This window comes from Drosophila santomea, chromosome 2R, assembly GCF_016746245.2.
Source record: "Drosophila santomea strain STO CAGO 1482 chromosome 2R, Prin_Dsan_1.1, whole genome shotgun sequence".
In the NCBI taxonomy this organism is placed as follows: domain Eukaryota; kingdom Metazoa; phylum Arthropoda; class Insecta; order Diptera; family Drosophilidae; genus Drosophila; species Drosophila santomea.
Genome location: NC_053017.2, coordinates 7,667,365 through 7,693,943, shown reverse-complemented (window position 1 = coordinate 7,693,943; position 26,579 = coordinate 7,667,365). Strand labels below are relative to the sequence as shown.

At 43.1% G+C, this 26,579-nt stretch overlaps 2 protein-coding genes across 9 annotated transcripts in view; one reads left to right on the top strand and one right to left on the bottom strand.

The window, feature by feature from the left end:
* The window catches only part of LOC120446767 (tyrosine-protein phosphatase Lar), a 118,004-nt gene that overhangs the window by 14,750 nt on the left and 76,675 nt on the right, over positions 1–26,579 (bottom strand). For 5 of the 8 annotated variants that reach the window (XM_039627905.2, XM_039627904.2, XM_039627909.2 and 2 more), the window contains 9 exons: positions 17,620–17,799; positions 7,480–7,716; positions 7,273–7,419; positions 6,928–7,203; positions 6,627–6,650; positions 3,193–3,293; positions 1,898–2,090; positions 533–683; positions 324–460 (listed from right to left, as the gene is read on the bottom strand). In XM_039627905.2, the coding sequence (XP_039483839.1) occupies positions 324–460; positions 533–683; positions 1,898–2,090; positions 3,193–3,293; positions 6,627–6,650; positions 6,928–7,203; positions 7,273–7,419; positions 7,480–7,716; positions 17,620–17,799 (1,446 nt within the window). Of the gene's footprint in view, positions 1–323; positions 461–532; positions 684–1,897; positions 2,091–3,192; positions 3,294–6,626; positions 6,651–6,918; positions 7,204–7,272; positions 7,420–7,479; positions 7,717–17,619; positions 17,800–26,579 lie in introns of all 8 variants that reach the window. The other 3 variants (XM_039627906.2, XM_039627910.2, XM_039627908.2) reach the window with 1 other exon arrangement.
* LOC120446768 (protein screw) lies at positions 7,985–9,215 on the top strand. Its single transcript, XM_039627912.1, has one exon. The coding sequence runs from the start codon at positions 8,016–8,018 to the stop codon at positions 9,213–9,215; it is 1,200 nt and encodes a 399-aa protein (XP_039483846.1). The 5' UTR covers positions 7,985–8,015.

Genomic DNA, 26,579 nt, shown 5'->3' with positions numbered 1-26,579 from the left:
CTCAGTGCACACCAGAAACACTCATCCAAAATCATGTATTCACTGCATTCACTCACTCTTTACCTGATTCCACGAAGGCACAACTCAATAAAAGTTATTTCGCACTCAGACATTTTGGTTTCGAGGGTAGTAACTGAATAATCAACTACATGTTTATGGACACATGTTCAATGTATCGGGGTTAATATATCATATATATGTGGACTCGTATAGAAATCAATCAGTCTTGTCGCTGCACTTAAGCCTATGGAAACTTGTACGTCTACGGCGTTTCGAACTAACTTAAGGAGTTACGCAGCTAAGTGCCGGATTGGCCAACTTACCATATTGCTTGGTGCGCACCGGAATGGGTGGGGTGGTGGCCCCCTCGCCCCGCTGCGACCTTGCAGCCAGCCAGATGTAGTAGAGGGTATCGGGGTACAGTCCGTCGAGGGTATACGCCTCCGAGTTGGAAATGCGCCTGCAAGAGGAGCACATGGTTTAGTAGTGCTCTATGTGGGGTTTCGGATTTCATCGTTCGGATTTGACTCACTTGTGATGGGCCTGATTGGCGTATGTGTCATTCCAGTAGAGCTCGTAGTGCACGATGTTCTCGCTGGAATGCGTCGGCTTGGTCCATTGCAGTGTGACTGCGGTCTCGCCGATATCGGTTGCCCGGAAATTGCTCGGTTGCGATGGCACACCTTTGTAGACATATCCGTATTTCATATTCCGGCGTTTTCGGGTATATTTTTGGGAGTTGGGGCGTCGAGGGGTTGATGTGCGTTGTTTGCCGGTTGGGAATTGCATTTGGTTTTTGGTTTGGTTATAATGAAACGGAAATTACGGAAATTAAATAAAATACAAACAAATCAATGTGGGGCATTTGTTTGCATGCCGATGGATCCAAGCGATAGCGATTCCGATTCGGTTTCCAATTCAGAATGCCGCCTGATACTGATGAGGTGACACACGCACACCAATCACTGCATCAGCATTTTGAATTCCTATTTGGTTTTGGTATGAAATTGATTGAGATGTGTCCATCTATTCAAACATCGAATAACCCACCCGGCCCATTCTATATTTTTGAATATTTCGCCGCTCACCACGGCAACCAACTGGGAAAACCCGGGCAGAAAATGATTATCAATTTTCAAATATTCCTGCTCCCCAGGGGAGCCAAAGAAGAAGAGGCGTGCCATCGCTTTAAAGATTTCGGTTTATTGAATTAAACGAAATCATTTCGAACTGCCAAACGGCTTTGTATGTACAAAGATTGGCTTAAAAAGTTACATTCCCTAATTAAACCACAACTCAAAGTCACGTCCGACCCTAAAAGGAAGCGGACATATTTTGCAGCTTACATGACCCGGAGTAATAAGTTGGCGCAGTTCAAAGTTGAGTCCCTGTTTTGTTAGTTATTGTTGCACTTAAAGCTTCTTAAGATGGCCGCAACCAGCAGTAAGTCAGTCCGACTGGCCACGCCCCCACCTAAGCGCCCAGATGCACTCCGGTCAGTGCTTTTGCATGCAATAGAATCGCATACACACAGATACAAATACAGATGCAGATACAGATACAGATACTTGTATACATGTATGCACATCCACTGATTGCAGCAGTTAATGAATATCTGCCGGACATGCCCACAAGTGCAGTCGGTGTTTTGCTCGGACGGAGATAAATATTTCATTGAACGGACACACGTTTCGCCTGACATTTTGTATTATAATTAAATAATTGGTGTGATCTATGTGGGCAGATTGAGTTGAGCAATTAAATTGCAAAATGTCCCCGATTCAAAATGCGTGCATGTGTGCGTTTCGGCGTGTGTGTTTGTGTGCGAGTGTGAGTGTTGTGTGTATTTCATGTGCCTAATTGGAGCTGATGGCCCAATCAATTTGGCTTAGCTTACCTTGCTGGGCCTTCACCTGGACCGGCGTGGACATTGGACCGGCTCCCATCGATGTGTAGGCCTGAACCCTCACCGTGTAGATGGCGTGGGGCGTTAGCTCCGAGACTGTGGTCAGTTCGCTATTGTCGACCATCTGCGAGTTCCACGAGGCCTCCGGCTGATTCGAATTGGTCGTGTAGTACACCTTGTAGCCCTGTTTTGATCAAGCGAAAGTGTGAAGGAGTTAGAGGCTTCGTGTTCCATACAGATATGCTTATATTTTATGAATGTAACGCTAACGGATGGTACATATTAGAAATGTCCTCGAATCACAAGAGCAAGTCTAGCAGAAAAAAAAGAGAGAACGCTATAGTCGAGATCCCCGACTATCTGGTACCTGTCACTGACAGTTAAGACTTGCGCTGCGTCTATGTCTCTGAAGTCTCCATGCTGAATCTCAACTTTCTAGCTTTTATAGTTCCTGAGATCTCGACGTTCATACGGACGGACAAACGGACAAACGGACATGATCGTTATCAAGAATGTATATACTTTATGTGGTCGGAAACGCTTCCTTCTGCCTGCGACATACTTTTCAAGGAATCTAGTATACCCTTTTACTCTACGAGTAACAGGTATAAATAGTTAAATGGAATTTAGGACGATATTGCATATTTGACAGAAATATATTAAAATGATTCTTCTTTTTCAATAATTCTTTTTAACATTTTAATCTCTACTTACTGAGTTAAAACTTGAGCTGAGACTGAAATTGTTAAAACCACTTTAAGTAGCGCTTAACAGATGCAAGATTAAAATACGATCTCAAACGCAGCAGATCTACGAAATTGAAGCCATTGGATGTCTAAACTCCAAATCCGATTTTCACCTTTCATTAACTGATAAACCGAAAATGATATATTGCTGCTGCTGGGAGATTTGTGAGCCTAAAATGCCCAGAGAGACCACAGCGATTGCCGACTCGGAATGGAGACCCGTAGACAGGTGTCTAGGATTTGCATACGAACGGCCGCCAGCCATTCGTGTCCCAGAACATGGCTAAAGGCATTTTGCCAATTTCCCTTCGATGGGCCCCTCCATTCGACCCATTCGAGCCATTGGGCCTGACGTGACAAAGTGCGTTGGTCGGACTCCGGCCTCCAGGCTACGGGCTGCGGGTTGCGGGCTGCGGGCAGAGGGCAACCGGTTTTGGGATACGGGTTCCGAACCCGGAGACCGGAGCCCGGAGTCCGGAGTCCGGACTTTGGACGCCGGATCTTATCGTTTAATATGCGCACTTGATGCCAGGTACTTACGGTCACTTGTCCATTGGGCGTCTCTGGTGGTTCCCAAGTAATAACCATCGTGGACGAGCTCAGCGTGCGCACTTGGACATTACGTGGTGCACTTTCCATTTCTGCAGTCGAAGGGGGAAGACAGAAACGGGAAATGGGTTATATTAGCATTGTCGTGACAAAGGTTGGGCATATAACAAAGGCTGGCTGGGATGGGATGGCCGCTTGCACACCAGATATGTATGTGGCCTGGCTAAGCGAATTTCGAAAATACATGGCCCTATGAAAACGCATTGGTTACCGGCTTCGGAGTCCTGAGGGTTATTTGCAATGGCTGTGGGTTACACTAGCCAAACCAGAACTCGATTAGATAACAACTCTTTCATAATAATGTCCCCATAACTACATTTTTGTTTACTTTATGTAACTACAAATCTGCATAGCTCAAATTATGTTTACTTATTAACAGAAATAGATGAATAGCATGCACCAATGAAAACTGCCATAATTTCCCTGTAAGTTGCTTACCTAAACGCTACATTCTTCGCCACAAAGTGTTAAATGTAGCTTTTAAATGCATACAACCAATTTTTGACTATTCGGAACATGTTTTAGTTTCAGCTTCCTGGCTATGTTAAATGATTTTAGAATATGCTGCCCGCCCGCTCAACACTGCATTCATCCCGATTTCCCCCCAAAAATCATAAATATGCAATTTTGTTAAATGATTTTCTGGGGCGAAATGCGCACAGCGACAAACAAATGCCATTATCGAGAAACTAGTGAAGCCAGGAGGCGAAGAGGGGGTTTTTTCGGGCGCTTTCTGTGGCATTAGGGCATCGCAAATGTTTTGCAAAGCAAACAATCCCCATCCATCACAATTTGTTTTTCCAATGTACGCTCCGTTGTTGTTTTAGCTTCTGCTCCTGCTGCTGGAGATGCGTATTTCATGTCGCGTTTCATGGTCGCAGGAGTTGGAGGTCGAAATGGAGGTGGAAGTGGAGGTCAGTGGGAATGGGGGCGCTGGGGTCTGCATTTCCGGGGAAAATTCGGCAAATTGTTATGGCGCGTTGGAGCCTAGCGGCTGTTATAGAGAGAATTTTGCATTTATAAACTGATTTTTGTGTGAGCTCGCCGCCACCACGGCCCCAAAAAAATGATTTTCCGCGAAGCATGAATCTAGCTATTCGTCATGCATTTGCATGCATTTTAGAAATTTGTCGGTCAACTGCATTGTCAGCCGCGAAATCAACGGTGGCATTCTGATGCCACGGCGCCCCCTTGCCAGCGAAAAAGATAACCCCACCAAGCAGCCCCATCATGAATGGCAATTAGTGGTAGAATTCTCCATCACTCAATTTTCCTTATGTGTGATATGGGTGGGTGTGGTATGTGTGGTGTGTGTGTAACCGATTCGTAACCCGATTGGTTAATGGCCAATCAATAAATTCCAATTTCTCACAATTTTACTGCAATATCCACAAACGGTGCAGCAGCAGTTTTATCCACAATTTATATCGCAGTCATCTCATCTGTTACCCAAGTGCTACCCCCAATTGCGAGTGTGTGTTGGCCTGGTCCATTGCTTGTTATAGCCAAGATTTGCATGCAGCTCGCACACACCGCTTCACCGATAGATTCAGACAAAAATTTCCTCCCAGCCCTTGTAAAGCCCTGTCTGGGTGTGTGTGTGTGTGTAGAGGAGCAGGATGCAGGGCATCACGTAAGTTGCATTTAAGGGCATATCCATTACATACGGATACGCTCCATTAATATGTATCCTTGCATGCCAGCGCACACGCCTACTCCTTATAGCACCAGCTCACAGCACTAAATCGTAGACCCCATCCCCATCCCCAGCTCCGCTCCCATCTTCATCCGCACAAGGTTTGGAGGCAGGAGGAGCATGTGCAAGCCATATATCTGATTACTTGACGAAAGGATATGCTCAAGACTCGTTGAATTCTCGCCTCAGACCCGATTGCGGTCCGCACTTAAAATGTGGGTTTTGATTACTGCCCCTCAAAAACAGCTTCTGCTTTCAAACGCTTTCACAAACATTAATGAGTAGGCTTACCAAATGCAGAAGCAGAATCTCCTGCAAATTCACTGCTGCCTTGTGACTGCTAAGAAGCTATCCAAGCTGGGTGGCAGATATATACATATGTATATCAATACAATGGTCAATTCTGTGTATCCATTGAAAGGCGTTTGCATTTTACTCTAAGTTCTTATAGTTTCCATTTCAATAAAGAATTAGGAGATGCTTGGTTCAGTTTAAAATACGAATTGTTAACACTTTGAGAACTTACCGCTGAAGTAGTATATGTTTCCGGACACAGGTGCTTAAGTGGCCTCTACCTTACGTTTCTCCCCATTTCAGCTAAAGCACTTCTCTTCTTTGTAGTGCAGCGTTACTAGCCATGAGAAAACCCTAGGATTACCCACTTGGCTCATCTGCTACCTAAGCCAGTGACACGTGTTAAGCATTACGTTGACCTGCTGATGCCCGTCCTGTGGGATGCCCGTCTGGAGCCCAGCTTTAAGCGCCCATAAACGTGGCCATCGGAATATTATTTCGAAACGATATTGGGCAGCGATAAGCATAATTGCGGCAATAAAAGTTTCCAACTTTTGTACGACACGCTCTTGGATCTGCTGGTAAAAATGCAACTGCAGCTGCTGCTGTTTCTGGAACAAGCGAGTTGCCCGAATTGCGAAATACCCTTTCATACGGACCCTCTTCCAATTGATTTCTCACTAGCAATTCGAAGGTAAGAAGGACATTAAAAAGAGAATAGCTTGTTAGAATTAGCGTATGGATCATAAAACTGCTAAGTCAGCCTTAGCCTCAGAATAATGTTGGAGTATTTCCACAGAACTTTGTATAAACTATACTCTATAGATGTAAGGGCCAAGCCAGTGATACAGGGCTACTAGCTGCTGGGACACCCTGTGAGGGCACAGAAAAAGCTGAAGTAGCCGGAAAGGCATGTCAGACAAGCGCACGCTTACGCGGGAATTGCCAGGACTAAAACAGCGTTGCATGCACCCAACACACACACACGCACACACAGCCATCCGCATCCAAACGAACGCATAACAATGCAAACTTTATGGGACTTACGGGGGAGGGAGGATATGCCCCATAGCCCCAGCTGCGGCGCCACCCCGCACCCATCCCCTCACGCGCATACGTCAGGATATCGCCAGGACGCGTGGTTCTGTTTCGCAGCTGCGTATGCAACGATTTTTTTACATTGCATTTACCTTTGATTCTATCTAGCTACTTGTTATTCCGCTTTCTTTGCTCCATTTTACTTTTTGTACTTTTTCTACTTTTTATACCCTTTTCACATTTTTCGGGTCGGATTTGCGCTGCTCAACAATTGTTATTGAAATTGTTTTGCCAATTTTTGGCCAACCATAAAATTTTGTTTGCCAAGGATACTTACTTGTGCCACCGAATGAGAAATCGCCTGAGAAGGCAATGTCATGTAGAAAGCGAGACAGAGAGAAATAGAGAGAGAGAGAGCAAATAGACATTTTCAAGAAGGGTTAGTACGATTGCCGACATAATGGACCAAGGCAAATAAAAACGGATCTAAGCACTCGAAATTCAAAATGAAATTGGTTAAAAGTCCTTTTGTGTAGCATGTGAAAGACGACAAGGCGAGAGAAGGCAGCAGTTAGTTAAATGTCCTCGGAAAATAAAGAGGGGGGCATCCCCACATCCGCGATACTTACTTGTCTCACCGGTGGTACATGTCGCTGGAGCCGAGGGTGGTCCGCGTCCAATATTGTTCACGGCTATCACGTAGAACTCGTACTCCGTGTAGGGACTCAGGGCGCGGACCACATAGTACATGGTGATGATGCCGCTAATCTCGCTGAAGGCCTGGTTGGCGTTCTTCGGCTTGTACTGGATCACGTAATACTGCAAGTCCTCGGGACCTTTGTACGACCACTCCAGACGCACCGAAGTGGCGGTCACCTCGGAGATTTGCACATCGGTGGGTGCGGTGGGCAGAGCTGTGGAAGATTTTCAGTTTACCAAGTGAATACTGGTAAATGGTTGAGCACTCTAAGACCTCCACTTACATTGCACTTTAACCACCGAAACGGAATCGATTTGGCCCAACGTGGAGGCCGCTATGCAAGTGTAGTTGGCGCTCTCCTGGATATTGATCAGCTGCAGGACATTTCGCCCGATTGGCATCTCATTCTCGGGAGTCAGATCTTCGGAGCCTGAATAGGGGTACAGTAACTGAGCATTGGAAAATAATCATGTACAACCATTTGACATACCCTTCATCCACTTGACATGAGGCATGGGTGAGCCGACGGCTATGCAGGATAGATTCAGATTGGATCCCAACATCACCTCACTGATGCTCTCTGGTGGGCGGGAGAAGGTGGGCGGAACACGACGGACTTTCACATACAAATTGGTGGCCTTCGAGTGCTCCGTGCCCATTGAATTCTCAGCTACACATTCGTATTTGCCCTGATCCTCCTCGCGACTGTTTTCGATTTGCAGGAAGCCTAGAAAAGAGGGAACGAATCAAGTTAGGCAAGTGATATTTATATTTACGATAAATTTTACATTTAATGCAACTAAAGTTCTACCTAGGAATCTATGCTTATTGGAGGTTTACCTGTAAACATATCCCTAGAGCAGCTGCAATATCTTCTGGTCTTACCTGACTAATGGGTTTATGGTAGAACCTCCCTAAAGCTGTTGCCCACTGATGCAATTTACTACCTGTTCTCATATATAAGATACTGTTCCATGACCACGGAAATCAGTATTAGTACGAATCTCTCCATGAAAACAACACAAAATGTTGAACGTGTTTTTAATAACCAGCCTGCTTTATGTTGCAAGTGGTACCACTTATGTGACCACCAATAGTCACATCGAGATGCCAATATACCAAAAGCGTCCTTTAAGCGAGCAAATGGAGATGATTGATATCCTGGATTTGGGTGACCGTCCGAGAAGACAGGCGGAGCCTAACCTCCACAATTCAGCCTCCAAATTCCTGCTCGAAGTTTACAATGAGATCAGCGAGGACCAAGAGCCAAAAGAGGTCCTGCATCAGCGCCACAAACGCTCGCTGGACGATGACATCCTTATTTCAAACGAGGATCGACAGGAGATTGCCAGCTGCAACAGCATCCTTACTTTTTCCAGCCGTATAAAACCCGAGGAACCGGGCAACGAGCTTGATATGCACATTACTTTCAATACCAACGATGTGCCAGTGGATTTGAGTTTGGTTCAGGCCATGCTCAGGATATACAAGCAGCCAAGTCTGGTGGACAGAAGGGAGAACTTCACCGTGTCCGTGTATCGAAAACTGGACAATCGCCAGGACTTCTCGTATCGCATTCTGGGCTCTGTGAATACAACAACCAGCCAACGTGGCTGGTTGGAATTCAATTTGACAGAAACTCTGAGGACTTGGTTACGCAATAAGGGACTGCAACGGCGAAATGAGCTAAGGATATCAATTGGCGACTCCCAACTGAGTACATTTGCAGCTGGATTGGTGACTCCGCAGACCAGTCGCTCTGGCCTAGAGCCCTTTATTGTCGGCTATTTCAACGGCCCCGAGCTTTTGGTCAAAATACAGAAACTTCGTTTCAAGAGAGATCTAGAGAAGCGAAGGGCCGGTGGTTCTCCAGCACCTCCTCCTCCACCGCCCGTGGATCTGTACAGACCTCCACAGTCCTGCGAGCGTCTCAACTTCACCGTGGATTTCAAAGAGCTGCATATGCACAACTGGGTTATAGCGCCCAAAAAGTTTGAGGCCTATTTCTGCGGCGGCGGTTGCAACTTCCCGCTGGGCACCAAAATGAATGCCACCAACCACGCCATCGTCCAAACGCTGATGCACCTGAAGCAGCCGCATTTGCCCAAACCTTGCTGTGTGCCCACAGTTTTGGGAGCCATTACTATTCTAAGGTATCTGAATGAGGACATCATCGACCTGACCAAATACCAAAAGGCAGTGGCCAAGGAGTGTGGATGTCATTAGATTTGGTTTTTTATTTCGTTTGCGATGTACATATTAATTTTGTATTAAGTTTAATTAGGAAAAATAAATCATAAAATTCTTGTAAAGCTGACATATGTATGTGTTTATAATAGTAGTGATGAAACACATTAAATCGTTCTCTTATGCTCTCTTTCCCTAAACCGTGTTGGCATATTAGCTGATTGAAAATGCTTAGAACTAATAAAGCCTTAAGGAATAGCTACCAATGCTTAAATAAGTTACTAAAACTGACCATAAAGAACCTATGCCTATTTGAATATTGTGGTGTAAAAACTTTTTCGTTTATTTTGCAAAGCCTTTACTTGTTACGCTCTTTTATGACCTCTTTTCGTAATGGACACCGAGGTTTAACCGTAACAGACTCGTAAGACCTTAGATTTATCAATAAATTTGAAAGTCGAATGGTGTTTGCTTATCTCACATCACTTTGATAGGCAACCCACATTATCCTTGCCCCATAAAAAGGTCCTCAATTTACCTTGCTTTTATGCACGGAATCCAGCCACTCGACTTTGGGATGTGGATGCCACGGCTGCCATGAGAAGCAACACATGGAAAATTAACACTTTTTATATGATTTTAAAAGCCATATACATTTTACGACAGTCACCACCCCCCGAAGATGTTGCAATACCTCCAATGAGAAATTACACACCCGCACGCGTCTATTAAACAACGAGGCTCGCTTTTCCGGCATATTACGCTAATGTGGATGACAAACATACGGCGGATATGCCGGAGGAGTATTTATGATGTTCGGTGGAGTGGGGGGAGGGGCCATAAAATGCCTTCACATTGACATTATATTTATATGACCAATAAACAATAAAGCGGGGCGCGATGAGTAGACAAAATGAATTTTACGCAAACAAAATCCACTTCCCTTCGGGGTTGTTTGGTGCCCAAAAAATCCAGTGGCTTTTAAAATCAACAGTTACGAATAGGTTTTCCGGCAAACAACATTTTCGACATCCATTGGCATTTTAGATCTGGCTAAAACCATGAATTTGTGGCCCAAATGCGTATGTTATTGCGCTCTTTAATTAACCAATAACTATGATTTCACACGATAATTTCGAGAGTCATAGTTGACATCACATGATTTGTTTTACTCGGTTTATAATTTATTTTGCAAATTCATTTCATACTTTACAGTAAATCATATTAGCATTTTTAATGAAGCATGAGAGATTCGTCAACGGCGTGTGAATTTCTAAGCGTTTAAACTCCAAAGTAGAGTGTTACTGTTTGCGTATGTATGTACATATGTGTGAAATTAATCATATTGAGTTCGATATTCAATTTTCTCTCGCATACAATTAACGAACAACCTCAATTCAATATGCACACGTACCCCCATAAAGAGCGTGTTTGTGTGTATTGTGTGGGTGAGCGAGTTTAAAATCTGCATGAAATATGACAATTAATTTGCGAAACAAGAGTTTTTCATATGCAATATTATCGTTTAATTATTTATTGCTGAATTTTGTGCATATTCAAGCAGTATTGATCGCGCTTAAACGGAAAGCTTAAATTACAAAATTGTATTTTCTTTTAATATGATACTGGGCTTAATATTGTGGGGAATCGCCTGATCAATCACCAGCGTTTGTTGCTCTTTAAAAGGACATCGTTTTTATGTTCCAACTCATTGTCATACAGGAATTTAAAATTTATTTTTCATAAAATAATTTAAACTAATTAAGTTTAAAAAATAGCTTATTAGTAGTGGTTCCATAAAGCTTTTAACGTATGCTGCACATTGGAAATTTGTGCTGGTTTTATATCTCATGGCAAAAGGTTGTGTAGTTACCATTAAAACGGAATAATAATAGACCGTGCCAATAAACAAATATAGGAGTACTTTTGACTACAGTTGAGTGAATCATTTTAATGGCTTCTGGCTAATGGCTTTCAAAAAAGGGGACTTTAAATAGGAAAATTATAAAAAGTAAACTAAATTCTAATTCACTAAGAGCCTATCTATAATCATATTAATTTGGAACAAATTTATTTTTTAAATGGTTCGGTTTTTGGTTTTCCCCCCCAATAAAAATCTTTGACTACGCTAGTGCCCTTGGAATATTGAGCAAAAACGGCAGGATAGCGTTAAATGTTGCAGAATCGCTCAGTTCGCACTAAAGCCATGTTTATTGTGTCTATTTTATGTACCTTTCCGTTTCACTATGGTTGTCATTTTTTGTTTGATAGCAACAAAACAAACGGGGGATTGTGGAGAAAATAAAAAATGGGCAGATTGCTGTGCGGTTTTGGTGCACCGCCCGTTGAAGCTGTGTTTTAGGTTTGTTTTCGCTGTGAAAAGGACGCTTTGTGCTTTTATTCCCGCTGCCAGTGCCGGCTCACCTATAACATGCATCAAAGTTGATTGTTGCGAAATTTATTGCATGCTATTTGGCCTCCATGGCGGAACATTTATTACGCTTGTTGCACTTCCTGTGCAGCAGGCATTCCCCCAGCAGGCTGGCCTATTGTTTAGGGCCCATTGAACCATTCAAACAAGCATTAAATGGAGCAACTTTTATAAATAATCGACCCTTTCGTTCCTGCTGACATGTGTAGTTCAGCGATCAAAATTAACACTATCCACTCCATGCTAAAATTATTCAAGGTAAAGCGATGGAATACGATGCAAATTATGGAACAAAAAGACAACGTCTGTGGAGAGTTTTGATTAAAATGTACGAAGCCAAGATTCATTAAAAGTCTTGCCAACCCTCTGCCAAAAAACATTAACGTAAGCCCCACACCACCAAAAACATACACACACACAACTTGCGTGCGGAATGGCTGTAGCAATAAAATTTAAGCTAGCATACATCTGGGCGCCGTCTGTGTCCCGAATGTAAGTCATTTTCCCTGAGTTTTCGGCCTTGTCTCTGCGTGCGTGTGCTACTCTTATGAAAATTAAAAATTCTTTCAAGCGCCATAAAAAAGAAATACAAACAAATGGACAGGCTACCAAAAGAGCCCAGCCAGTGAGCAGGTGAATATTTTATTAAAAATGTCGCATAACCTGAAGGGGTTTGGCTTTAAGCCTTTCTGATAAAATGTACACTTAAGAGTTAGTGGCGGGGTTTTAACATAATCTTCTTTAAGTCTTTGTTCGTGGTTAGAAGACTTCATGGTTAGAAAAAACAATCGATCGTGTATATAAAAGAATTGGTTTACTGCTCATTGTTCATTTGTTACTATCGACAATATAACATTGCTCACTTCAGTCCATTCCCTTCATTTTACAGAACCTTAAAGCTTGTTTAATGTTATGATTTTTTTAATGGAGGTTTAAACAATCTAACACAGACAATTCTTCTTTACAATTTGAACCACTTTTTAAAAGCGCTATCCAGATTGAAGCAGCGTAGCTTGGTGAAATTAAAGTGAAAAATACGAGAATCACTTGTCGAGGGCCATGGAGCACCTAGTGCCACCCAATGCGTCCGCTTCCCCATGCGGCCGCTGTAAATGTGGCAAGACATTGGTTGCGGGTTAGTTCGGACGTGGCACACATGTGGCATGCCACACAGCTGCACTTCCGCTAGCGCAGTCATTTTCATATTCAGCAACTTCCGCTCGAAACGCACACTCTTGCACTTTCGTTGCCAAGGATTTTCGGTTCGAGTTTCAGTTCGACTTTTGCTTTGGCATTGGGTTCAGCCTCAAATGCTTGGCTTCACGCCCAAATGGGATTATTAATTTAATTATGCTTTAATTTAAGTAGTCCTCGTTGTCGTCGTCGTCGTTACAAAGTGACATTTATGGGGCGACTTTCCCATCTCCGCCTCAAGTTCATCCACATAAAAGTGTGCAAAGTTTCAATTTTGTTAATGCAAGTGACGACGACTTATCGTCAACCGAAAGAAGAAACCCAACTGACCCCCATTCCATCCACTTCATGAGGCCGAGGAGAGTGGAAGTGGCGGTGGAGGTGGAACAGGACATGCCCCCGCTGGGAAAAAGCCGTTCTAGTCATGCACATTTTGGCAATTACTGTCTCATTTTCAACAAAAGTGACTGTCAACTCTTTCGAGTTGCTGCAGGAGCGACAAGGAGTGACAAGGAGGAGCTCATAATTTAAGCATTAAACTTTTCCCAAAATGCTTTCAAGTTGACTTGCCTTAACTACAGTTTTACGGCTCAAGTAAATAATTGCGTGCAGACCCCGTTTCCCGCCTTGCCGCCTTGCCCCCTTGCCCCCTTACCATTTTCCCCATTTTCGCATTTTCCCTCCGCAGTTTCCTCTTGGCCCACAGGTTGGTCACGTCAAGTGGCAAGGCGATTGTAATGATGGAGCCCAGCAATTAAAGAGTTGTGGAGCCGGAGCCCAGGTCGCAGTTCGCAAGTCGAGGGGCCATCCTCCTCGCAGCTGCTGCCCCTTCTTTGGGTGGGGAAGGAAGTGGAGCCGCTGCCACGTGCAAGTTTCGAACAAAGGAAGGTATAAAAATGTCATATAAAAAATAAGACGATGTTGCAAGCTGGGCTCTCTTCCGCGACTCAAACTGGTCATAAGTTACCTTTAAGTTTTGCACATAAAGGTCTACCTGCTGAGTTATATGGCCTCTATTCGCTCTTTTACGCCCCGGCAATCCGGCGAGCAATCCAACTCAATACTCAGCTAGTTAAAACTTGAGTACCCACTTGAGGAAAGCTGTGTTTAATTTTAACTAGACTTTTATTGACATGTTTTGCTTATAAGATCGCGCACTTTATATTCACTTGATGGAATGCTTAGAGGAACACAAAAGCGAGCTGAGTTTACACTTGGCATTTACGTACCTACATTAGCTTTAAGTTTAAAAAAAAAAGATTGAATAAAAATGAAAATAATTCACTTATATGTGCCCAAACTTCGCATGGGGTTCTGACTGGTACAATTCAATTCAATTGCACCTGCTCATGGAACGGGAGCCATTATCGCCTGAATCGCTCCCTGAAAGACCCTCTTCGTTGACACTTCCATTCAGTTGAGTTCATCTGCCAACATACAACCCATTAAGACAATTGGCTCAGGCGAAACCAATTTCTGATAAGCCTCTTTTGCTTAAAAGCCAAATTATGATATTTGAAAGAGCCCAACATTTTTCTGCTACTCCTTTCCCTTTTGGCCAATGAGGATTCCAACCCAAGAATGTAATTTCCCCAGACGCTGCGGCAGAACCTTTTCATGAATAAAAAAAATTACAAGGAAACCAGTAAGGGAAACAGGGAAAAACCGTGGTCACTACGCCAAAGGTTTTTTATTCCTTCCGTTATGCTTTTTATTGAACAAAAGCCCTCAGGGACTATTTGGCGAAATAAAAATAAAGGTATAATACTCAATAATATTGTCGCTGGCCGTTGCCCGCATTCGTCCTATTGGGAGCCTACCCTTTTTTTGCCCGATTCGCTTCGAAGGACTAAATTAACTACCAACTGGCAAAGAGTACGAAATGCCCTACGCAGTAATTTAAAATAAATTATTTATAAATGTATTTGTGCATTGAAGTGAGACCGCTGTCATTTGCCTTGCCTTTGCCACACGCTCAAGTGGAAAATGTTGAGGTACCAAGGAACGATACCAAGGAACCATACTTTGCATTATACACGTTTGACATGGGCCAGTTATATATGCTCTGTGCAGCAGATTTTATAGATTACTTAGAAAAGGAAATGTATTTTTAAGACTTTTGTAGAGCTCTATATCCGATATATCCGATGGTGACCCCCCTCTCTTCCGTTCCTTTGTAATTCCCAACGATTTTCGGACTTGCCCGAGGGCTAATAGTAAAGAGGAGTGTATAATAATCACATTAATGTATCCGAGCGAGGACGACTGGTGTGCGTCAAAGGAAAGGGAGCAGAGCAGCGCCATGAGGTGCTTCGGGCTCTTGAGACGCTTTATTAAAATAATAAAGTTCTAATTTAATTATGACGCGAACAAAATGAAGTACGACTGCCGCCGAGTTACTTTTCATTTGATAACTCACGTACCCCGAAGAGGACCACCCCACCCACAATCCTGCGTCCCTGCAGGCTCTAATTAGCAGGCGGCGGCCGTATAACCGAAAAATCAACGCGCTCAGGGGAAAATGGCCAGGATATATAGGGAGTGGTGGGGGGATGGAGGCGGTGTGGGTGCACAATAAAGGACCATAAAGTGCTAATTGAATAAAACGGCACATGACTTGCATAACTTATTATGCGAAATATTTATTCTCGCCACTCGGCTGGGGAATGCAGGGAGACCCAGGACGAAGGACACAGAACTCAGGACGCGTTGGATCTCCACAATAGGGCAGCACAGCGAACCCGTCCGAATCCTCACCTCGGGGCAAATATTTATTTTCATAAATTTAAAGCGCGCTTTAAGGAGCGCGGGGATGCGAGGTGAAAGGGCGTTTAGGGCACCCAAAAGGATATTTAGCTGGCGGAAATACTTTTACGTTTCGTTTAACGCGCCAAAGATGGTGCCAGTCTGGTCGAGTTCCCCCCCGCCCCACTGCCTCCTGGCCATGGCTCACCTTTTGCTGGCTTGCAGGTGGGTAAAACAAGTTACTCGGCCCACGTAAAACTAATTTAACCCGCAAAAGCCTCCTCCTCCTGCTCCGTTCTCTCCTTCTTCTTTATCCACAAGCCAACACGGCCACTTTGGTTCGTGTTGAGCTAAATTAGTCGACCTCCACATCCGTGAAAAGCGGGCAAAAAATAAGAGAATCCAACAAATAGCCGAGGACTATGTTTGCATGGATTCTCATCGTTGAAGCGGCGAAAATAATTTCACCTTGGGGAAATACATGTAACAGTTTTTAATTTGCATCGCTGTAGGCCAACAAAAGGCGATGGATAGTTTTGTTTGGCCCGCGTTTCAAATGGTTGCAAATTGCGGAGTCGGGGGAATCTAAAGTAATCTACTCGCTTGAATAGTCTGATGGAAGCAACGAACTTCGCTCCGGGGAATATATTTTATTTTCATCTCTATTTATAACCATTTGATTTGAAAGTGTGTGCTACGATATGAAATGGTAGAAGAGATCACTGAAAATGTGATACTTTTAGCTTTCTACAACTGAAAACAATGGTACTGTATTCTATCTTAATGGTCATTTCCCTATTGTTGAAATAGATTATCTTTAGCAACATGTCCTCCCAACAATCTGTTCCGTGCAAAAACGACGCTGTGATATCTCAGGACGCTTGAAAGTCAGTCGCCCAGTCGTCCATGGAGGCCGGTCAATCGTTTGGTGGGCTGTCATTACGCGTAAGCGACCGTTTCATTAGCATAGCGGCGCGGTGCCACAGGCAGATGTTGGATGACAGGACCACTGCAGTGCACTGCCCAGCAAGGACATCGCATAATGTTTTTGTTAACGTCGCTGTTTTCTTGCCATGCCCGACACGTTTCAATTGTTAGGGCTCGGTGGCCGAGGTGGTCGAGGTGGCGAATGATGGCCCGATGGAAATCATTTGTCCGATCACCGCGTCCAGGCAATTGAAATAATGCCCACCCAGCTTCTCTCGAGCCACAATTTTCCGCATTTTCCGAAGCCCCCCCGCCACTCCGCTCCACTCCACTCCACTCCCATTTCGTTTGTCAACGTGTCCATTATTAATGTCGTTTTAAAAGGCACTCTTTAATGCATATTAATGTCAATATTTGAGCCTCTAATGACCGGAGGCTCTGCTGGTCTCTGCAGCTGGCAGCTTATGTGTTAGTTTGCCCACCTTGCCCTCCGTTTGATGCGACCCACAGAGAGTAAGATCGGTGTGCTAACGACACGACCTGACATTGAACATATAATTATCAAATGCTGCGAGTCCTGATTAAAGGACCCGGTGACGTTTTGTTGACATGCGGAAAGTTTCCGAAAGCTGGAAAAGGTCGCCCATCCTCATCGGCGTTTCAAAGGACAAACTTTGCTCAGGTGAGAGTTGCTGACTGCTACCTGACAAAAGTCAAACGTTAACTAAGCGCCCGAAAACTTGCGACACAAAGTGCGTCGAAGCGTAAGTAAACTCCCAAGAAATTCAAATTAGCGTAAGGGAAAAACAGCTGAGCAAAAAATTATCTAAAAAGGACGAGACCCGCTCAAAAGGTAACGGACACAGGGTGGGGACTAGAATTTTAATAAATGAAGTCCTTTCCATATCGAAGCTGCTGGGCGAACATTATGTAACGTAATCCCTGGCCGATGGAAGATAATAAAACTCAATCTGTGTATATACTCGTGTACCAAAAAAGTATAATCTGTTGATTGAGCTACTTGAGCTACACTATGATTTGTATGTATGATTTGTTTTCAATAACTAAGCTTATAATACTTAAACTACTTGAAACAAGTGCGATATCATCACTTTAATTAAAGCAAACTGATTGAGTTGAACTTACCATCCTTGAGAGAGTAGCGCGGATTGCTCATATCCACCTTTGTCTGATTCTTAATCCAGTAAATGTTAGGCGTCGGATTGCCGATGGCTTTGCATGTCATGAGGACCGTGTGACCCACTTCAATGACGCGAGTTCCCGGACCCTGGGTTATAACCGGAAAGCCTGCGGGTGTTTTATCGCCTGCAACGAGGAGAAAGTAGCGGGTAACAAAGGGTTAAAAATTATTATGTTGCGAAATGCGAAAAACAAAACAAAAGTAGCGAGCGCAAAAAGCAGTGTGCTCATATGGCAGTTTAAGAAGGAGCGGGATCCACGAGGCAGGACGCCTAGGAGTTTTGGACAAACAATATGGCGTGGCACATACACACACACACACACACACGCACACACACATACATACATATGAACAAAGTATTGTTTTACACGACTCTTTTATACATACGGAAGTTGCCGTTTTCTGCCATTTTTTCGTTTTTGTGTGTGAAAGCTTGGCTGCGTCGTCAGTTGCTTTTGTTGGCGCTTTCTACGCCATTTTGTAAGTCAAACAATGGGATTCCCGCACTCACACACTCGCACACCCGCACACACGCAGCATGCACACAAGTATTTGTGTGTGAGGTCAGCATTTACCCCAACTCCGGGTGACATTTCCTTTGTTGCAACGCTAGCCAGCTTTAAGGGAATTTCAGTTGTGGACGGTTTGCCCTCTCCCGCTTTTCCTGCTTTTCCTGCTTCTCCCGAAATCCCCACTTTCATTTCATTTTATTTTATTTTTCCGCTTTCTGCGACCAGCTTAAAGAAAACTCTCGCGGTGGCTGTCAAGTAGCCCCGGCTGCGACTGTCATCTGGGCGCCCAACTGCATCTTTCAAATGAACAAAGCTCATTTACATTTTCCAATTAAATCCGTCGGCGGCCATGGCAATTGGCAAAAAACGGAGCGCGAAAAGGGGCCACGATGTGGACGTGGATGCGGATGCAGATGCAGATGAGGACCAAGCGGATGAGGATGATTCCAGCTGCCACGACGCCGGCAGCAGCTGCCATTGCATTCCGTCTGCCGACTGTTGCCGGAGGATTTGGTACACTAGGCGAGAGAGCTCTACAAGTTCGGGATCCTAACTAACATTACAAGCCACTCAATAATAATAATAATAATAATAATCAATAATAATAATTACCCTTTTTTTGTATTACGTTATCCCCTATCATTATATAAACTCGTTTCTAAATGTTTCATCTAAACTCTTTCGAAAGACAGGGTATATGAAGGTTGTTGTGGTCGTATTGACTTTCCTAAGCCAGCTTTTTGGCATTTACTGAAACATTTAACAGCGACAAAATCCACAATAAACGGGCACCCAGAAGTTAGTTGCAGTTGCTTGTTTTTGCTCTGGCCTTTCCTCTGTTAACTACTGCAGCCCTACAGTCCCGCCTTCAACCAGCCCCCGAATATCCTGCCAAAAATGTCTTGCCTCGCACTTAGTTGTTGTGGAGGTTTTTCGCCTTCTGGAGGACAAATTCTGATGCAGGATGCGGAGCCCTTCTGTATGTGCGTTTGTGGTGTGTTTTCAGCGTGAAATTAAAATTTTAACACAGAGGATACAAAAAAATGTGGTTGCCTGTGAATATGTATATGCTTTGCACAAAGGCATAAAATGCAAAACTCCAGTAGCAAAAAGAATAAACAACGCAGCATTGATGTTGACATTTGACGTTGCCGTCATCATCATCATCACACACAGCCACATCCACATTCACATCCACTTCCACACATTGTGTCCCAATGTCCTGCAGTCCCGAATGTCCTTCCTCTCAGCCCGTTTCTGCCCTTTCAGCCCCCTGATTCCATATTGTCGGTTGCCATTTTCAGTCATTTTCACATCACCCTACTGTTTGTGTGCCGCCGTTTGTTTCGTTGCTTTATTTATTATTGCAGTGTCACTTCCTCGCAAATGCATAACGAAACAAGTACGCAGCAGCCGAAAACGGAAAAATAAAATGGCAAATGAAAAACAATGGAACTGGGCAAAAATTAACAAATAAAACTTTTACATTTGTATTAAACAATGTAGAAAAGTGCATTCTATTCGAATAACGAATGTGCATGAGCGCAAACAGCGCCAAAACTCTGACTAAGCGTATAACAATGAACAAATATCAAAGCACTACGGCTAGATCCTCTTTTAAAATATAGAAAACCAATCAGATAAAAAAAATTGCGAAAAAGCCACACTTCCCCCTTTAAAGGGGCTAAAAACAACAAAAACCAAAGGGTTCAATACACTTTTGAAATTTGTAGTTCCGTCAATTTTTGGATGAAAAGGCTTAGTTAAAAAAGAAATAAAGGGCAGAGACTAGGGATTTTTAAAAAGAAAATATAAGTGTTTTATATTCATTCATTCAAATGTTCTAGGAAGATCCTTATTTGATAGCGCCTCGAATCTGCTTTCGACAGGCCATGGTACCAATTTATGGGATGATGTGACTAAACAGCCCGTTGTTCTCGAAACTGATGACAAGTGCCGCCCAAAAATCCACAACAACAGTTCACACATAACAATGAAACTGGACGATGTTGTGCGCCATGTGTGAGCGGAAATTTTATGAAAATTTGGCTGCATGGAAAAGCTGGCCAACACTGAATTTACAGCATTATATAGGTCCAACGGAACCAAGAGGTGTTGCCACCAAAGGCCTATCCTCACAAAAAAAAACTAATATAGTGCGCATGGATGGCTAGGACTACTATAGTATGTACGGGGAGACCGTGCGTGACCAAAAAGTGAGAAAGGCAAAAGGGTACTTATAAACAAGAGAGAACGCAATATGCGGGTTCCGCGGCTATGAGATACCAATTACTTAGCTGCATAAAATCTAGAATAGCCTTATACCCTACAAGCAGCGGGTATAACGCCAGCCTGTCGAATTCCTCTGACACTGCAATGCATGAGGCATTTCAATTAAACTGTCGCCCGAGTGTGAAAATGTACAAGGCTAAGTGTTTGAATAATGTTAAAGTGGGGGATCAGGAACAAAAGCAGACTAGACGACTGCAACACCATTACCACTACCAGCGCCATAGCTCTGTTGATCTCGGCGACAGGTTCTAATGAATTAGCCAAAAGAAAATGGAAGGACTAAGAAAGGACCTCCTGCCCACCAATGCTCCCTTTCATATATGGCGACTGTATGGAAGCGTGTATCTTGAAAACGATAAACATCATTAGCCGGCACAAAAGGGCTTTATTTGCATCTCGTCTGCTTTTAGGTGCCACTGACCCGTCGCCAGGATGAATGAAATCTCAGGTTTTTGCCTTATCGACTCCGTTTGAAAAGGCGCGTTTTCACGCCATGGTTTTTTTTATTCATCCAACATCAAAATGTTTCTTTTTTCGTCTTTTGTCTCTGCTCAAAGAGATGGAAAATATGTTGTGTTCACAAGAAACTCTGAACGCTGGATGAATGTCACTCGAAAAAGGTGTTTGTGGACACGGCAAACATTTCCGATCGAAATGCTTAAAGCAAACTCTCCATTTTGGCTTTAAAGTCACCGCCAGTTTCACAAAAGAGCGATACAGCCGGCTACTGGCCACAAAGCATAAATTTGCATATTTTAATTATTCATGCATTTTTAAGATTGATAAGAAATGTTGTGGCCAACCGACGTTGGGTTCGTCGTCTGTCCAAGGACTTCCAGGGGTCTCAATGCTCCCGGCTAGTTAAAATATCATTTTTCATTGGTCAGCAGCAAAAGCAGCAGTCTGATACTGAAAATTTGCACTGAAAATTTGGATCAGAGTGACAAAAGTGTGAACTGACATGGCAAAAGAGTTGAAAGTATGATTAAATTGTAGGAAAATAAACTTCGTTTACGGCTACAAAATATTTTGACTTTCCTTTAAAGTCTCAGGCTTGGCATACAAACTGATAAAATGTTCAGCACAGAATAAACATTATTTTAAGCAGTTTTTAGAATGATGATCAGACTTATGTGCTTTGAGCTGAAACTGCAAAATATATAAAATCAACCGTTTTTGACAGCAATCAATTTATGTTGTTCAAGACATTTAAAAGAAATCACATAAATTTAAATTAAAAAATGGTCACTGCAAGACGAAAAATCCTCCTTTTGAAAACACAATTATTTATAATAAACCCACAAATAAATTCAGTGAACAAGAAAAGACAAAAGCTAAATCAAGCAATCCAAAGCAAATCAAACTTGGTGTCAACTTATTTCGGATTATTCGCGGCAAACTTTTCTCCTTCTGAGTAGCCAAGCAATTGAAAACAAATCAAAACCGAGGGAGAAGCGGTGGCAGCCACAATTGACAATCTCGGGATATATATTTATAGGCCGGAGTAGGGAAACCCGGACTAAACCAGAAAATTCCTCACCGAGGACGACAGAGCAAACAGTTGCGGGTTTCTAAGCAAAGTTTCCAGCTATAGTTAGGGCAAAATCCCAAACAAAACATTCTCGAAAATTGAGTGTTTATTGTGTTAAGTAGACGACACACTCTCTACAGTGCCACCAAAGGAGGACATATCCAGAGCCCCAAGGATCCAGGGGGAAATGGGAAGTGAGAAGTGTGCGACAGGACGAGCTAAGCTGAAGAGCCTCTGGCAGAGTAAATAACCGTTTTTTAGTGGCAGGCCGGAAGGAAAAAAGGAAAAAGACAACTGGCTAAAGATGTTAGACAATGCCAACAATAAAGCCGCAAGTGCCGGCAGCTTTAGAACAAGAAAAAAATTGGGACTGGAACCCAGAGCACGCAGACGAAGTTTCATGCCCAAGACGTCGGCAAATTTGTGGCCAGTCAACACTTCCTGTTCCCGGAATCGCATGTGAATTGTCCGGGTGTGTGCGACTTGGACTGGCTATAAGTGACTGGCTCAAGAAGACCCATTGATCAGCGTAATGAAGAGGCCGACGTTTCCCTAATTGCTGTCGCCAGTAGGCGCACTCATAAAGGCTCAGATGCAGTCACGCCCGAGAAGATGATGATGCGAATGAGCTCTTGGCTTTCGAGGCTCGGCGGTTCCGAGGCCTCGAGGGTCCTTAAGCTGGCAGCCATGATGGCAGTTAATAGATAATAGCTCCTGTCGAAGGACCCTCCCAAGGAGCTGATTTAAGTGGAGTTTAGTTGACGAACTGGTGGCTGACTGAAATCAAATGAGTTGAAGTTCTAGGACTGCAGAATTATATAAATTGAAGTTTCAACCATTTTTCGGGCTTAAGAAAGCTGCACTTAAGGTTTAACCCTAAAATGTTTGCTGATTACGGATCAACGGAATAATATACATAGATGAAAACCGTAAAATGCTTGCGCCCATTTTTCAATTCCTGCCCTCGAGTGTCCGCTCAGATGTGGATGTGAATGTGGATGGAAAAAGGATGCGAGTTGTCCTTCTCGTCTGACAAACTGACGGACTTGGATGGCTTGTCTGTTTGTCTAACTGTCAGTTCCGTCTGATGGCTGCATGTGTATCCACTGACAGACGACATGCACAGCGTACATCTTATTAAGTTTGCATTACGATGTTGCACTTCGAGCTAGGTGCTTGTGTCCTTGCTGTCCTTCGGCTCTTGCCGAATCGACTCAACTCCTAAGACGGTTGGCACTGAGGCAAATACATAGCTTAAACTTGAAGAGATTTCAGAAAGGGAAAGGACATCCTGCAGTAAGACTAACTATACTCAAAAACTAGTTACAAAATACATGTTGCAAATTAGAATGAATCAGTTTTACATCACAGTTCCAACTACTTCTTATGAAAGTATTATTTCGAAGTTTTTAAGTTTTAGTTAGGTAATGTAGAGTAGTTTCTCTTAGTGCGCAATGATGAGATAGTGAGCTGGACAGAGGAGTGCATTGAAGTGTGCCGGAGTTTCAATTTCTCTGTCCAGGCCATGACTGTCGAAGTCTATTTCAACATACGTCCGCCGTCCCTTTGTTCCGAATGAAACTCTCTCTTTCGCTCTGCATTTCGCATTTCGCAATTTAATTTAATTTTTCTCGTTGTAGACGTTTGATAATGCAGACCCGCCTGCCGACCAGTTACTATTACTACTCCTGCTGCCACGGCTGCTTTTCAGCAGCTTCTGCCACTGGTCTACTTCGCAGTTATGGGCTGGCTGGCGCATTTTATAAATTTTTAAACTTATGGCTCATTTTTATGCATTTCCACAGAATGCGCAGTGAGACTGCAAGGGAAAATAAACGAAAAGAAAATGAGAAGCAAAGGACGATGGAGAGAATGCCTGGAAGGTATGCGGACTCAGCCGATTTTCAGTTTCGTTTTTCAACCTATCTCTGCAGGACCTCCTAGCCAGCACTCACTTGTCTTCTCCCTGAGCATTTCTAATGCGTTTTAATGCTATAATAAATCATTGGGAATCCATTTGTATTGTCAACACAAGTTGACAACCGAAACGAAAAGAGGACGCGCTTGGCTTGCATGCGTGTTGACCATTAAACGCCAACTGGTATGCAATAAAAAACGAGAATCGAGAAAAGCTGTTATATTTAGACAGCGAGACACATAAACACCTCACCATCTAGATTTCCTTGATAGTCCTGGCTAATGATTTGCCAGTTAAAGCAGGAAAGTTTTAATGAGATTGAAAAAAGGATGGGTTCGTACTGGCGGTGGTAAAATTGATATACTAGAAACAACATGACCAGGTTCAAAGGAGCTCGTAAGAATTGGTAGACAAACGAAAAGTGCATTGCTGTTTCTTTTATATTTGGAGTGCAAGCTCCTCGATTTACGGCTAAGCTTTTTATTCACCATTGACCCACATAGCGTCATGGATCACGCTCCGTTTTAGCCTGGAAAAAACCGAGAGAAACGGCGCCAGCAGGCAGCACAAACAAATAATAACAAAGGGGACGGTTAAATTAATAAATAAATTAATAAATTACAAATAATTTATCACAATCCGCACACAAGCGCGCTGGTATTTCCTATTCCCAGACAGCCAACCTTCTGTCTAAATAAGTCTATTAGAGAAATGAAAATTAATTGCGTGCTTTCAGATGCCTGCCAGGACGAAACATCGAATGCCGACAACATGCGAGGTTGAACACACACAAGCACAAACAGCAGCAGGAAAAACAAAAGCGAAGTTCAATTATAAATGCGTGTAGCAGGCATTGTCTATAAGTCCCTATATGTGCTATATACTACATAGCCAGACGCTGTGGAATGGTTTCGGTTTGACTCCGGCTGTGCGCTTGTGTACTAAGTGTAAGTGATTAATTTTTGACAGGCACATTTCTTGTGCGGTATTGAAAACAATCAATGCTCAATCTACGACAAGGCTCCCCAAAGGATCCCCTCCCGACATCGGCAATTAGAGAACTTGAGCAAAAATGCTCGGCAAACCTCAGGTGGATTGCTCGAGATTGCGTTTATTGAGAACACAACCGATGTGGCCAGCCAACATGTATAGTAAATAAATATTTTGCATGCCATTGCTAATTGACTACAAAATCGGGGCAATCTAAGACAGCCATTGCTAATGTGGCATTTTATTGTCGTGCAAAACCTATTTATTGAGCATATGTACTACTTAAAATATACGCGGTTTTAGGAAGGAATAAAGTATGCGGCGTAAAATAAGTAAGGCAACCTAGAATGCAGTAAAAGCATGCCAACATATTTCTAAGAAAGTCCGAATAAATGCTAAGATTCAAAACATTTTTAAAATGCAGATGGATATTGATAAGACGTGAATCAAAAATGTGTTTTTAAAAAAAGGCTTGGTAAGTGGAAACAAAAAAATCGATTATTCTACCTGGAAACGCACAGCCGCCTGTAGGCTTCAACCTTTGGTGCCTTCATCTCATTTAGTGGCCATTTCTCAAATATTTACATGCTGCCTGTTTTTACGACTATCTGCTGAGCCACGTCCACGCACCACAGCCCCTGCGCCAATTGGCAAATGTGCGTTTTGGGTAAAATTATAACATAAACCACCTGGATCCCCAACCAATTCTGGATGCTCAGCATGCAGGTGGTAAATATAAAAATCAAGCGAAAAACCAAAACCAAAGCTAAAAGCCGCCAGAAACCCAGCGAAGCTTTGGCCATAATGCAAATTTATGATCAGAATTCAATTATGTGCTTATTGAAACGCAGCTGCTGCCAAATGGTGCTGGCGTAGGGAATTGTAGGGCAGGAAGGGAACCAAGGAAGGCCGGCCATTCACGCATCCGGCCAGCAGTTAATACTGCCCAGTTTAACGGCTGAAGCCAAAAGACTATGATTTACGCACACCCAAACAGATACGAACGTCGAATGTGCATTTCCGTGTGGCACAACAAACGAATACACACACACACACACAGGGGGCAATTGTGGCTTAAAGTGCGAGGCACAGCACTTTATGAGCAACGGGTGCCGCACAGGGCCGTCATTAAATCGGTTAACAAATAAAGGAAGAAGAAATCGCGGCAGCACATTACTGCCTTCAAATTAGGCCAACAGGGATGTGCCGATTGGCTTGGGAGATATTCGTAATTTTAACACCAATATAATGAAATAGCTAATAAGCATATACCGAAAACTATAACATATTATTTATACTCGTACACACATAAGATTTTATAATATTTTATTTGGTCTTCATTTCCAAAAAAAAACGTAGTTTAACGCCAATATTTAGGCAAATGTATTAAGATTACTAAAAAATTGTATGTTTGAAATTGGGTTTTTGAATTATTTACTCATTCCTTTTGGCCCCTTTTCAACGAAGTCCAGCCGGAAAACTCTCAATTAAACTTCTACGCGCTGCTTGAAGCCTAGTAAATATTTCCACAACTAAATAGTTGCTTGTTTTTTTACTTTTTGATATATATTATTTTAATTTTCTGTTTGAGTTAAGTTTATGACAAACTATTTAATTTTCAAAATAGCTCAGCCTTTTTGATTTTCCAGCAATTTTTGTTTA

Coding starts and splice junctions, on each gene's coding strand:
- LOC120446768 (XM_039627912.1), top strand. CDS start 8,016: ATGTTGAACGTGTTTTTAATAACCAGCCTGCTTTATGTTGCAAGTGGT.